Below are 14,960 nucleotides of genomic sequence, written 5' to 3' on the forward strand. Positions count from 1 at the left end.
TACGCGGGCGATATAACATCATATGGACCTCAACAAAGGTCCATGATTGACAACATTTGTATATGGCTCAATCAAACTCCTGCTGGCTGCACCACAGTGATGGGAATTAGAATTTATATTCATTAATTTTCACCCACCAGAGTTATGACCATTCCGATTGTCCATAGACTATTTTGTAGGCGTTTTAGGGGTTTAGTTACGACGTTATGTTGTATTGTCATATAAAATGTGTTAGACACACGTTATATATCTAACATATAAGGGCTCTCTCCATTACAACTTACAATACATTGAATTTATACATCATCAGATGGCTTTAGATATATTTCAAAATAAAGTTATGTCTAGTTGAACACAAAATTAAAGAATCAAAAGGAAAATATTCTTTTCCTTGTGAAAATATAATCCTTAAACATCCTTTCAACATCCAGAAATATTCCCATGCGACAGCGAGATTCTGTAAAAACATTTGTGAACGTTCGGATAAATCCTAGTTTTCTAAAATTCTCTACCTAAATATCCATGCATTTATTTTGCCAACAATGACCTGTCTTTAAAGATGCTCCACCGCCGACAGAGCATAAAGGACATTCATCATTTGAACAATAATTGGTGTTCAATCGTATATATATATATGTGTCTAATTAACACAAAATCTATAATAAAATAACTTATTTTGCCTTTGATGCATGCGCAATCAGTATTTCATTCCATATAGAGTATAGTGACACGGATTTTTTCGGGATGCAATATATTAATTATTGCTTTATATTTTTAACTTAATGTAAAATTAGAAGCTCAAACTTTTCAACGGTGGTAATGGTGTAGGAAACTTTTGTAACTGAAGAAAAATACTAAATCGTTTGCTCATGTTTTTGATAGTGGAAAAAATACCATTTGTCAGCGGTGGAGCATCTTTAAAACAAAGACTTCTTCCAAAAAGACCGTGTTTGATCGTCATAATAGAGCCCCACTCCAAAAAACCCACACTCATGCATTAACACTCTCATGTATTGTATCCAGGTTGTGATGATCGCGAATGGCTTCATTTGCTATTCACATCGATTTGAATTATGAATTCCCATGTCAATCAAAAACATCATCTGGGTATGCCAGCCTGGGTACAAAACGGAATAAAGACCATGGTTACCGAAGTTTACGGTCATCTTCACGCTGGCGCTTGTCGGGAAAACTGCCGCAATGCACGAAAATGGTTAATGTTACAATGAAACCATTGTTAGGATTCTTAACGGGATGTTTTATCGACAAACCCGAAATAACAAGAGTCGTAAAGAATGGCATCGTGTTGAATGATTGATCAAAAGATGTGAGAGAGAATAAAGCCTAATAGTTTTAACACTTTAGATTCCATGTTATTTGGACGCTTGAATTAACAAGAAATCGACCATTGGCTGCAAGAGAGACGTTCCGTTTTATGGGTGTCGTGGAATGCATTACTCAAGAATCGTATGCATTAGCTATACACATTACCGCTAATTAGCACTCGCATATTTTCTTTGAAAATATCTAATCAATAGTCAATGTGTAAATAAGACAATGCCTTCATTAAAGTGTGCATTTATTACACTAAAAAAACTTACCTACGAGCTCCCGTGGAACATAGAATTTTTACAAATTCGTTACTTCGGTTGTAGCCTTGTGATATTGTAAAGAAGTCGGTTAAGTAATGTGTGTTCTTGGTTAAGTGATCCTTGGCATAGGTTAAGTGATGCATGGCCTCGGTTTAGTGATTCATTTTCTCGGTTTATTGATTCATGGCCTCGGTTTAGTAATTCATGACCCCGGTTTAGTGATCCATTGCCTTGGCTTTATGGTTCATGACCTCGATTTACTGATTCATAGCCTCGATTTAGTGATTCATGGTCTCGGTTTAGTGATCCATAGCCTCGATTTAGTGATTAATGGCCTCGATTTAGTGATTCATGGAAACGGTTTAGTGATTCACGGCAACGGTTTAGTAATCTATGACCTCGATTTAGTGATTAATGGCCTCGGTTTAGTGATTCACGGCAACGGTTTAGTAATGTATGACCTCGGTTTAGTGATTCGTGCATCGGTTTAGTGATCCATGGTCGGTTTAGTAATCCATGACCTCGGTTTAGTGATCCATGACCTCGGTTTAGTGATTCATGGCCACGGTTTAGTGATTCGTGGCCTCGGTTTAGTAATCCATGACCACGGTTTAGTAATCCATGTCCTAGGCTTAGTGACCCATGACCTCGGTTTAGTGATCCATGGCCTCGGTTTAGTAATCCATGACCTCGGTTTAGTAATCCATGACCTCGGTTTAGTAATCCATGTCCTCGGCTTAGTGACCCGTGGCCTCGGTTAAGTGATTCATGGCCACGGTTTAGTGATTCGTGGCCACGGTTTAGTGATCCATGGCCTCGGTTTAATGGTTAATGACCTCGATTTACTGATTCATAGCCTCGATTTAGTGATTCATGGCCTCCATTTAGTCATTAATGACCTCGGTCTAGTGATTCATGGACTCTTTTAAGTAGTCCACATGTTTCTGTTGAATAAATTCGGTGCCTCTGAGTTATTGAGCAAGATATTTTGCCATGCTATTGATTTGTGAAAATCAATCAACAAAATACAAATAGAAGTTTGGCAGTAATTTTCAAAGAATGCTAACATAGCACGCGCACCAGGAAAGGGAAGCGACTCATCAAACAGGGGAGATAACTCATGCCCATAAATTATTCTTTGCTAATCTGAAAACTCTGATAATTGATGAGCAACACAATATGCATGGAAGTGTACTTAATGACAAGTGTCATGCACACCTCATTGCAGTTGTACATGCACTAAGCCATTGTGTTTACAGAGCTATAACATGCACTTGATCTCTACTCTGGGGACGTTCGTCAGTTTATGTTCCCATGGGAGGATGGCCAGTGGAGTAGCAGCTTGACATATTAGCAAGTCCAATCTGGCGCGTTTACATCCCACGAGGAAGGTCATGACCTCACTAGACCATGCACGTGTCATTTAGTGCATGTATCAATACTACTCAGCTTCCGATTTATGCTCCAGCCTAGTCCGCTTTTCTTTCCCTAACATCATCGGGAGGGAGTCGATTACTATAGGCAGGTTTAGCGGACTTGTTCCACCTATGATGTGAGTAATCATACAAGAGATGATACACAAATATAAGTGTACATGTATATTAACCTTTTGGCAAGGAAGACAATAACCGAAAGCTAAAAGTGAAAAGGATATGTGTGATTTCGGTCCTATTTGTCCCCAGATCCTTCATTTGTCACTAGGTGTAAAGAAAGTAAATTGTTGTATTTGAAATAGTTAGTTAGTTAGTTACTGGTTTATCGCCTACATGACAAAATATCATTCGATTATGAAAATTTAAATTTTTAGTAGGCTATATCCCTGATTTAAGAATAATGGTAGATTTAAGCTTTACGGCTATTGTAATTATCCGAAATATTTGCCTTTTTTGTCTATTTTTATAGTTCATGTCTAAGAAACAATAGATTGCAATCTTGAAAACACTTACTGTTTGCTAAATATATGCAGGAAATTAAAATACATCTTTGGTAAAAATATAATGTTCGTTCAATGATGGTTTCTAAATGAAAATCTGGCCATAATTGACAAAATTTTCACATTTTGTTGTGCATATTTAGGGTGGTTACCATAGCAACTAGAACTGCAATGATGAAAAAAAAACACCAATTATATCAGAGATATGTTATCGATGTTTGAAATTTGACGATTTTAATCTTTAGATCACTAGTTTGAAATTTTCACGGATTTGGGGCCTAAAAGGAGAACACAAATCACGCCAAATCCTTCCAAATTAAGAAATAAAAAATTCTGCAATTACAGACAAGATGGCCCTGTCATTGCGGTGATGTTTGAATTTAAACGTCTGCCCATTGTAAATCGTACTACCACGTTCGACAAATTTCAGTGCTTGAGAAAGTTTTTTTTTCTAATTATATTATTTACTCTGATATAAATATCTACTCGTCAGTTAAATTTAATTCAATGTCTCTCCTGTTCGACATTCACCAAACTCCTAACGAGAACTTCACATGTGTATGGAATACCTGTACAATAAGTCCCATGATTTATTGTGTATCTACTTTTGTTTCTCAAGTGCCTTGTCTTTGTGTTCGCACCGAAATAGAGGGAATTATACCCGGGACTTAAAACACATTCGGAAGGTACTAGAGGTAGCTTTGGGAGCGCTGTGGGGATTTGCCTTGGCCTATCTACCTAAAAGGACGCCCTCTTCAGTTGGCGTTGAAGACAATAAAGCCAAGCGTTGTTTGCCAATACCTTTGAATGGACTCTAGGTGAAGTGTCCATTCTGACACTCTGGTTGTTTAGCGTATTACAACATGGTTATTATACACGTTCGCTGGTAATCCGGGATACAACCTTGTGACCCCATATAGTAATTTCTCCTTCTACTTCAACATATGACTCAGGCTTGTCACGTTTCTGAAATGTAGACATATATTTTTATGAATACAGTAATGAAAGTGTTGGTTGTATATATTTCATTTCTCTTCCTTGTAATAATCGACAAGTATCTAAATTTACCGATATCCTTCCACACCGTGTCCGACACGAACACAGGCATCTGAGAATTGATTACAGTTGATAAGTATGTGGTCCCATGACATTTGTTCTACAAGAAAATTCGGTAAAAACCATGCTTTAAATGCTGTATGATGACACGTGAAAAAAGGGGTAATGTCTAGTGTCTCTGCCCCTCCCCCCGCCATCCCCTCCTATTCTATACCATAAAGAGTATATTTTCCCAATTTTTTATCTAGACCCCTAAAACGCCTATGGACACTCGGGTGGATCCAACATAGAGACCTGAGTTCTAATTATAACCATTAATGAGATAAATTCCCTGAAACTTTGTCTAACTTCAAAGGCATGTAAACATATTTTAATACAAAATCAGTACTGTAATCATCTTATTGAATTACTGACATCTAAAAGTATTCTAAGTATCGTCATGAATACGTGAATAATGTCCAATCACGTATCCCGTTTGTAAATGATATACTGTGAGTAAGACTTAATGTTGTACATATCGGATACCGTCAACACAAACACTGTACATTCCCTTTCGAGTCCTCCATTTTCACTTCAGTTTACAAACTAACTTCCTTATGAGGACGAACTGGTTAAGATGTATGTTGCCAAGGTTTTAACCAAACAAATCAAAAAGTTGGAATATAATTTTAGATATCTAAACTAGTGGCGTAGGAAGATGAATGGGGGGGCAAAGATCCTCAAGATGTTTTAGCCATCTTTTGGTTTTATTAGTTAAACGTCCTTTTAACAGCCAGGGTCATTTAAGAACGTGCCAAGGTTTGTTGGTGGAGGAAAGCCGGAGTACCCGGAGGAAACCACCGACCAGCGGTCAGTACCTGGCAACTGCCCGACATGGGATTCCAACTCGCGACCCAGAGGAAGAGGGCTTGTGGTAATATGTCGGGACATCTTAACCACTCGGCCACCGTGGCCCCTCGGCAGCCATCAAGGATTTTGATAGTTGAAATTTGTTAACGCTATTTTTCATAAAGTTCTGAAGGGATCTGTCTCAAATTCCATTTGTAGCTTTCTCTGGAACCTTTACTTAGCTAGTCGAAGGTATTAGCCGATTCCCTCTCGACTAGGGAGAGAATTAGACTAATGCCATTGGCTAGCGAAGTTGCTAGGACCCTAGTTGTAAATATTGCATTTCGCCAAATAAAGTCTCCGCGAAAACAAGTTAGTAGAAAATAAATACATGTAAAACAAACATATTATAACGAAATCATTAGTTTTGAGTTTTGTGTTCAATTGAAATCACACTGCGTTCAAATTCTGCATTGAAATGTATCCCGGTGCTTTTCACTTTGACCTTCACGTAAAATGGTTAGTGCGGACTAGACAACCCCAGTTAATTACTGACACACGTGCGGGTCTTCCTTCCTAGGTAACAGTAGCATTATAACCCCTTAATCCCGTGTGGTGGCATTTACATTATTCAGGTGAGAAAACAACGAATTTTAAAATGAAAACCGAACAATGTCCAGATGCGGAGCAATACGTGAGAACATGCCCTTTTGCTGTTTGGTAGGGAGACTACAATACTCCAGTAATTCTCTATATAAACATGATCCCCGACATTTGTAGGCCAGATGTGACCAAACGTCCCCGGTACAAAAAAAGGATAACTTTACTGTATCGGGTAAATGGCAAGTGGGGTCAAAGAGGTGTCTGTATAGAACAAAAATAATGAGTAATCTAGTCCCGACAACTGTACTGTACCCGTACTCTCTACACTTACATGTTACACTGACAACTGTACTGTACCCGTACTCTCTACACTTACATGTTACCATGACAATTGTACTGTACCCGTACTCTCTACAATTACATGTTACCATGACAATTGTACTGTACCCGTACTATCTACACTGACATGTTACCATGACAATTGTACTGTATCCGTACTCTCTACACTGACATGTTACCCTGACAACTGTACTGTACCCGTACTCTCTACACTGACATGTTGCCATGACAACTGTACTGTACCCGTACTCTCTACACTGACATGTTACCCCGACAACTGTACTGTACCCGTACTCTCTACACTGACATGTTACCCCGACAACTGTACTGTACCCGTACTCTCTACACTGGCAACTGTACTGTACCCATACTCTCTACACTTACATGTTACCCCCGACAACTGTACTGTACCCGTACTCTCTACACTGACATGTTACCATGACAACTGTACTGTACCCGTACTCTCTACACTGACATGTTACACTGACAACTGTACTGTACCCGTACTCTCTACACTGACATGTTACCATGACAACTGTACTGTACCCGTACTCTCTACACTGACATGTTACCATGACAATTGTACTGTACCCGTACTCTCTACACTGACATGTTACCCTGACAACTGTACTGTACCCGACAACTGTACTGTACCCGTACTCTCTACACTGACATGTTACCATGACAATTGTACTGTACCCGTACTCTCTACACTGACGTGTTACCATGACAATTGTACTGTACCCGTACTCTCTACACTGACGTGTTACCATGACAATTGTACTGTACCCGTACTCTCTACACTGACGTGTTACCATGACAACTGTACTGAACCCGTTCTCTCTACACTGACATGTTACCCCGACAACTGTACTGTACCCGTACTCTCTACACTGACATGTTACCCCGACAACTGTACTGTACCCGTACTCTTTTCACTGACATGTTACCATGACAACTGAACTGTACCGTACTCTCTACACTGACATGTTACCCTGACAACTGTACTGAACCCGTACTCTCTACACTGACATGTTACCCCGACAACTGTACTGTACCCGTACTCTTTACACTGACATGTTACCATGACAAATGAACTGTATCGTACTCTCTACACTGACATGTCACCATGGCAACTGTACTGTACCCGTAATCTCTACACTGACATGTTACCATGACAACTGTACTGTACCCGTACTCTCTACACTGACGTATTTTGACGTTGAATATCGCTGTAGTGTGTTCGCCCGATAGAACAACCCACTGCTGTATTAGATATTTAAGCTTGATTAGCGAACAACAATGGCGGTACAGGTGTCGGCTACAGATGCAGGCCAGAATTAGAAAGCAGACGACAATATGGAATACGATATCATAAAGCGTTAGTTGTTTTGCTTATAAAACTGTGTATGCAACTTAACCAAATTAATGAAAATAAGATTTCATCAAACAATTTAAACTACATCTCCAATTTCGGGTGTAACCTATTTTTTGTGCCATAAATCTTTTTTTTTTCTCTCACTTGTTTCTTAATTACGCTTTCCACACTCATGGTAAACTACCATAAATGGTATGCTACACCAGTAAATGTACCCCGTAGTTGGTCATCACTGGACATTTCAAAGTATGTTATAACTTTAAATTATGTTTTCCAAAAACTCAGAATACATAATGTCTATACCCTTTCCCTGTCTATTATAAGTTTGGCTGTGTTAAACCGTAATATGTAAAATATTGTGCGGGAAGAATAAAATATATATACAATCAAAAACAACAACAACAACAAAAACAAACAAATAAGACAAAATTAACAATTTGCAACAAAATTTTGAGTTGTGTTTCGTTACAACATTTAGCAACATGAAGCATTTGGATTGATATCAAAGCTTTTATATTTACGAGTATTTTATTTTATAATTTTCCACACCGCTAGTCCGTCAGATTAACAGTCTATTTCATAATACCACAACTGCAGTGAATGATTTGGTAAAAATGTGGATTCTAGTACGTAAAATTCGTCACAACATGTTCCGCTGTAGAACATCTCAAACTGGAGATAGTCGACCAACATTTTAAATCAGCTTAATTTATATGCGGTGCAGATTTTGTGAGAACAATTTGGTAAAACCGTATGATATTATTATGAAAGCTAGCATCCATGACCAATGCCATGCTTTTCACGGGTGGTTCTCACTAATCCCGAACATTTATGGCGTAACATGCACACTGTACCGGGGCTTGTAGTATGCAGGTGGGGTGTCACATTATTCATCAATTGAAACCAGTATAAGTATGGTAAAGCCCATATTAAACCTTATCCAGATTGAATTACCATTCGTAGTTTGTTTGTCTCTGCCTTCGTGTAAATGGATCTGTAGGAGCGATTTGTGTCGCTTCACTTCCCCCGAACCCTCGAGCCAACACCTGGCCTAGTACGTATAATCCTTACATATAAGTGTTAAACTGAACAGCTAATCGACACGTAATTATTAAATATTTATTTTTTGCAATTTAAAAAGAATTTTTATTTGTTAAAATGGTTATTGTATTTTTATACATCCGGATGAACTATTCATTGCGGTTTCGCTATAAGAAGTGGACGCTACTAAGCCTTTGTGGGTTCAAAGTCCTTGTATTCTATTCTTGTTATCAAAGTTACAGATTTTGTGTATAGTATGCAAACAAGCAAACGCACGTCGTGTCCTTGGTAACAAGCGAACGCATATTGTGTCCTTGGTAACAAGCGATGGCGTAGCTAGGTTTGGATAGGCCTGCATGCCTGGGGGTGCAGGGTCCAGGGGCGAAGCCCCGGTAGGGGGTATGGGGGGCGAAGCCCCCCAGAAGCTGACGGGAACTTGTTACAATGTAGTAATCATTTTACTCCAATGGTCAAATGGAGGTCACGATATTTAGTTGATAACAATGCAGAACTAAATTTAGTTTACGTGTTGGTTTGTTTATGACAGCCAGTCAAAGACCACTGTCAAAATTGCGTAAATTGCGTTAGAAGGGACCAGTCCACGACCACCTCAATTAAAAAAAACTAAACATAGTATTTATAACCTATTTTTCTACCTATTCTGTTCTAATTCTAACAATTACAACAACAAAAAATATTTTCTAAATCAACAATCTGTTCATATTCGACAAAAATAAAAGTCAACCATTTCGTGAGTAGACACCGAATTGGTATTCGTAAGTGTTTCCCGATTCAAAAGCCACATTTGCTTGAGGGATTTTTGTGAAGAAGTCTAATATTGTCTTCGACAAGATTCAAACAATCAAATTTAACAACTAAATGCACGTGGTAACCGGAAATATATAGACTATTATACATAATAAATTTCCAGAATGGCCAATCTTCAAATCTTTCTAATGTGCACAAAGTTATGTTAGGCATATAGTTGGACATATCATATGTATTTATACGTAATTTATATTCTGCAGCGTTACGTGTATTCAAATGTTGTGTTTTTTTCTGACTGTATAAAAATGTAAGTCAGAATATTTTTGCATGCTTGAGCATGCAAGCATGCACGGGCGAACGCATATTGTGTCCTTGGTAACAAGCGATCGCATATAGTGTCCTTGGTAGCAAGCGAACGCATATTGTGACCTTGGTAGTAAGCGAACGCATATTGTTTCATTGGTAGCAAGCGAACGCATATTGTGTGCTTGGTGACAAAACGGATACGCGTTATGTGCTTGGTAACAAGCGAACGCATGTTGTCCCTGATAAAATTGTTTGTTTGGTTAAAGTAACGTCCGGCTATTTACAGCCGGTGTCATATCAGGACAGCCTCCCATATATGAGGTGTGCTGCGTGTATGAAGTGCGTGTTTTGGGAGTACATCCGTTCTGTCTTCTTCTGATACAGGAACTCTTGTCCTTTTTATAGTGCTATCTCCTTGAAGCATGTTGCAGAACATACCAAACAAGCACATCCCACCCTAGTCCGCTAAACCTGCCTATATTATTAGGCTTATTATTATTATTTTTTTCCCTAATATATAGACTATATATTAGGCAAAAAAAAATTAAAAAAGCTTAATAATATAGGCAGGTTTAGCAGACTAATCCCACCCGATAACATTATTTTGACAAAGGGCAAACTAGTCATTTATGCTGAGTGCCAAGCAGGAGCAGAAACTACCACTTTTATAATTTATGGTGCGTCCAATTTAGTAGCCTTTTACCATCATGAAATAGGGACAGCAGGTAAAATTGAAAACGCCCTACCTGCAGGGATAAAAAGCGAGCACACGTTATACTACATGTTTAACCCTGATAACAAAGCAAGCACACATAGTGTCCTTGTACATGTATGATAACAGATCGACCACACGTTGTGTCCTTGGTAACGATGACAAAAAACGTACGTTGTGTCTATACTAAGCGAACGCACCTTTAGCGAACGGACATCGTGTCGTTGGTAACCAATCAAACGCACATTGTTTCTTTGGTAGGAAAGCGAGCACGCATTGTGTCAGTCGGAAAGCGAACGCACTTTGTATCTTTGGTAACAAAGCGAAAGCACTTTGTATCCTTAATAACAAAGCGAACGCACCTTTTATATTTAGAAACAAAGCGAATGCACGTCGTATCCTTGGAAGTAAAGCGAACGCATTTTGTATCCTTGTATCCACGAACAATATTGTCCCAACACAGGATGGCTCTCGATCCACAAAAAAATATTATGACCGTAGACGGACTACAGTTTTTAAGTGAAGGGGTTAAAAACGCTTAAAAGGTCCTGATTACAGAAGAAATTCTATTGAATGTACGGAACAAAGTTTTGGGAGAAAATGGTAACAAGATTTTGGTGATGTGTGCTGCGGTGGGCAATACTGATGATCTCATAATCAAATTAAATGGTAAATGTCCTTGTTTACTACCACATTTTATCATAACCATATGTTTATAAAGGTCTTCATGTTTGTTTTACACGAACAATATCCGTTTGAGTTTGCATTTTTCACATCTTGTATCATCGATGTTGGTTTACATTTTTTGCGAAGCCAACCATGGGAGAGCTCATTAGCCAGATAAATCACCCCTTGATATATCCGCGAACCCCTGAACAAACAGAGGAAACTTAGACACACCTGTCAAAATATTCGCTGTGGTTTTCTTTGAAACCAATATACAATGAAATTAAACTCTTCCATTCTGACAGTATTGTCTACGCTCAATAAGACCGACACCGTATAAACTTTGGCACTTCTTCCCTCGCCAACCCCAATACAAACCAGCTGACCCAGGTTGATTTGCCAAATTGAGAACTTATATAATATATGATATAATTACAATTTTGAGAGCTCTTGTGCGATGATCTGCAGATGTTGGCCACTTGAAACAAAGAAAAATAAACACTTCGCCCCGTTTCTCGCCGCCTTTTCACCAACTGTTTACATCGTGAACAAAATGGCGTCGCGGATTCCAACTTCACGATAGTTCCGTATTTTGTGAATACTTCCAGATTGGGGAAAGGTGAATTATAATCTCTTTAACATTTTCTATTACCGGTTAGACGGTGCGGTTTCGGGTCGTTTTGTTGCTTGTTAAAATACCAGAGAGTGGAATAATCGTAGTCATAAGGTTTGGCATAGCACGTGACAAAATAAAGTCACACATCACGCGAACATAAACTTGAAGGTAAAAATTATCTCCAAAAGATATGCAATGAACAGTTTATAGTTTTAAAAATTGCCAATTTTTTTTATAATTAAGATAATTCCCCAATTATTCATGCTGTCTTTGCGTAATTATTTAGCCAATCACGTACCGTTCACATCGAAACACGTACCGTTCACATTGTAACACAAGACGTTCACACAGAAACATGCACCGTTCACGAAAACACGAACCGCTATCACTGAAACACAAGACGTTCACACAAAAACATGTACCGTTCACAAAAACACGTACCGCTCACACTGAAACACAAGACGTTCACACAGAAACATGTACCGTTCACAAAAACACGTACCGCTCACACTGAAACACAAGACGTTCACACAGAAACATGTACCGTTCACAAAAACACGTACCGCTCACACTGAAACACAAGACGTTCACACAGAAACATGTACCGTTCACAAAAACACACACCGCTCACACTGAAACACAAGACGTTCACACAGAAACATGTACCGTTCACAAAAACACACACCGCTCACACTGAAACACAAGACGTTCACACAGAAACATGTACCGTTCACGAAATCACGTACCGCACACACTGAAACACAAGACGTTCTCACAGAAACATGTACCGTTCACACAAAAAACCGTATCGCTCACACTGAAACACAAGACCTTCACACAGAAACATGTACCGTTCACAAAAACACGTAACGCTTCCACTGATACAAAGCCAAACTAGGCACTAAACACAAGTACATTATAGTTCCATGCACAAATAATATTGAAATGTAGGTTGTGTGTGGTACGGCCAGTCTGACGAGAACCACGTGTATGGTTTCTGTCAGAGACACAAGACAAATCGAAATCCCAACTCAACTCGCTTCCTTAACTATCCATCCTCATGCCATCATTCGCGGATAACGCATGTGTCATGACAGTTTAAAACAACAAATTTCGTGAGAATATTAAACAAACATGAAGATATATGAAGTTATATAGAAGTTTTTAAGATTAACGGTCAAAATAAGGGTTTTTCTATACCAGTGGCAGAAACTCTTTCCCTTAGGAAAGTCGAGTAACGAACTGACAAACAGCGGAGATATCGCACACACTTCTATGACTTATTACAAAAATGTAAATAAAACAGTCGTTAGGTCATTATTTACTTCAATAAGAAAATAAATTCTGGTGAGTGGCTTAGCTTACAGTGACCACAAGTTTGAGAGCCTGTAATATAAACACTAGTGTATTATGTCTTCCCAAGCAATTTTGTGTGAAAAAAACATCCTTTAGTAAATATTTGTCTAGTTCCAATGATTTTTCATACAATTGTAAAAAAATTTATAATCAAATTCTATGGAATACATAAAAAGGAAATCTACGGTAATATTTGTGGAAAAAAACCTAATGTTTACTGACAAAAACGTATCTAAACACACGTGGGGATGTATGAAATCAGATATGTCAGCTGTTTGTTATGTCTAAATTCAATTTCATTCCCATGCACGTGAATCTGTGCATGGTACTCACGTGGTGGTATCATTAAACATCGATTACGCCCACGTGACAAGATACCTTTTCCTTTAATTATCCTGTCTAAACATTAACATTACCTGACAAGGGTTCCGTTTCCGCATGTGGTGCCCTAAAACATATTCAAATTTAAAGATTTTTTTTACCGAATACATCCGAGCCCTGGAGCACAGGTGCTACATGTGTTTTCGGAAGTATTTTGTATGAACTGGCTAATCTGCGAGAAGGAAAATAACCACAAATATTGCCTAATGTGTATAAAAGAGATATTTGCAATCAGGTGTACGTAAAATTACCATTCCTCTTATGTCTCGGAGGTGACCAATCGCCAGACAGTATATGTAGTCACGTGCTCGCAAACGCACGTGTACCAATTCAGTGTCGGAGCAAAATGTCGTAGCATACACAATACAAAATGCAAAGTCACGTGCTGTACCCAGACAGTTTGTTTGACAACTGGCGATCCGTCACGTGGATAATACTTTCAAGCCGTCAAACATTTTGTCGTTCGTTTTTGAAATTATATTAACTCTTATTTTTATTTTAATTATCAGTGAACTCGGTACATTTTAATGTCAATCAGCAACAAGTAACGTCAATATGGACACTGTATTTAGCAAAATGGTGTACGTGTGTTGTTACGTACAATACACACATACCGTAGTAAACATCACCACGTGTTGGTAATCAGGTACAGGTGTGTACACTCGGCATATGTTTTACACGTGACATTCACGATACGTTTTGTCTATAATTCACGTGTATTATTTACGCCACTTTATTATCCTAGTTATTGGTAAAACCTTCTGGGGGTAGAAGGGTAGGAGAGCATAATAAATTTCAGTAACCTATTCTTATTTGTGTTTTGATGGGTAAAATATGTATTGATATGAAATATAATTGTGATATAATTCATATGCGGCCATTCTCGATATTCCAGAGGTCACCATCACTGTCAATATAAGTGGATGTAACGACAGTGATAGTAACTCCTGGAATGTTGAGAATGATATGCAGTTGATCCGATATAAAATACAAAGGCAAATAATATGTTATAACTACAAAAATATACATATGTATGGGTAGCTGCTGCGTGGAAATGTACTAAAAGAGAAACAATAAATTAGATTCAAGTGGCAAGACGCTGAAAATCTTTCATCTCACCATTATAAGTTTCAGAGTTTGACGCAAAGTTCTCTACGCTAAGTACAAACATCAGGACGACGTAGAGTTGACGGGGCGCGTTCGCCTGACTTTCCGATTAACACTCCGCGCGAACAAAAAAGTGGCAGAAATTTGGACAGATACAATGAAGAAACCAGTGGATGAACATGAGAGAAATCTTCGTTTCCTTGTCATGTTGTTTCGAATATCTGCAGTAATGGTAAATACGTTTTCAAGGTATCGCTGTCTGGGTTTGGCTCTCTGTT

General features: G+C 38.4%; 1 protein-coding gene across 1 annotated transcript; it reads right to left on the bottom strand.

Annotated features, from left to right (window-relative positions):
* Positions 1 to 1,752: 1,752 nt before the first annotated feature.
* On the bottom strand, positions 1,753 to 4,676 carry LOC138336667 (uncharacterized). Its single transcript, XM_069286198.1, is given in 4 exon segments — positions 1,753 to 1,822; positions 2,159 to 2,328; positions 3,086 to 3,137; positions 4,594 to 4,676. Coding segments are annotated over 4 exon segments (375 nt in total).
* Positions 4,677 to 14,960: the final 10,284 nt, after the last annotated feature.

This window comes from Argopecten irradians, chromosome 12, assembly GCF_041381155.1.
Source record: "Argopecten irradians isolate NY chromosome 12, Ai_NY, whole genome shotgun sequence".
Classification (NCBI taxonomy): domain Eukaryota; kingdom Metazoa; phylum Mollusca; class Bivalvia; order Pectinida; family Pectinidae; genus Argopecten; species Argopecten irradians.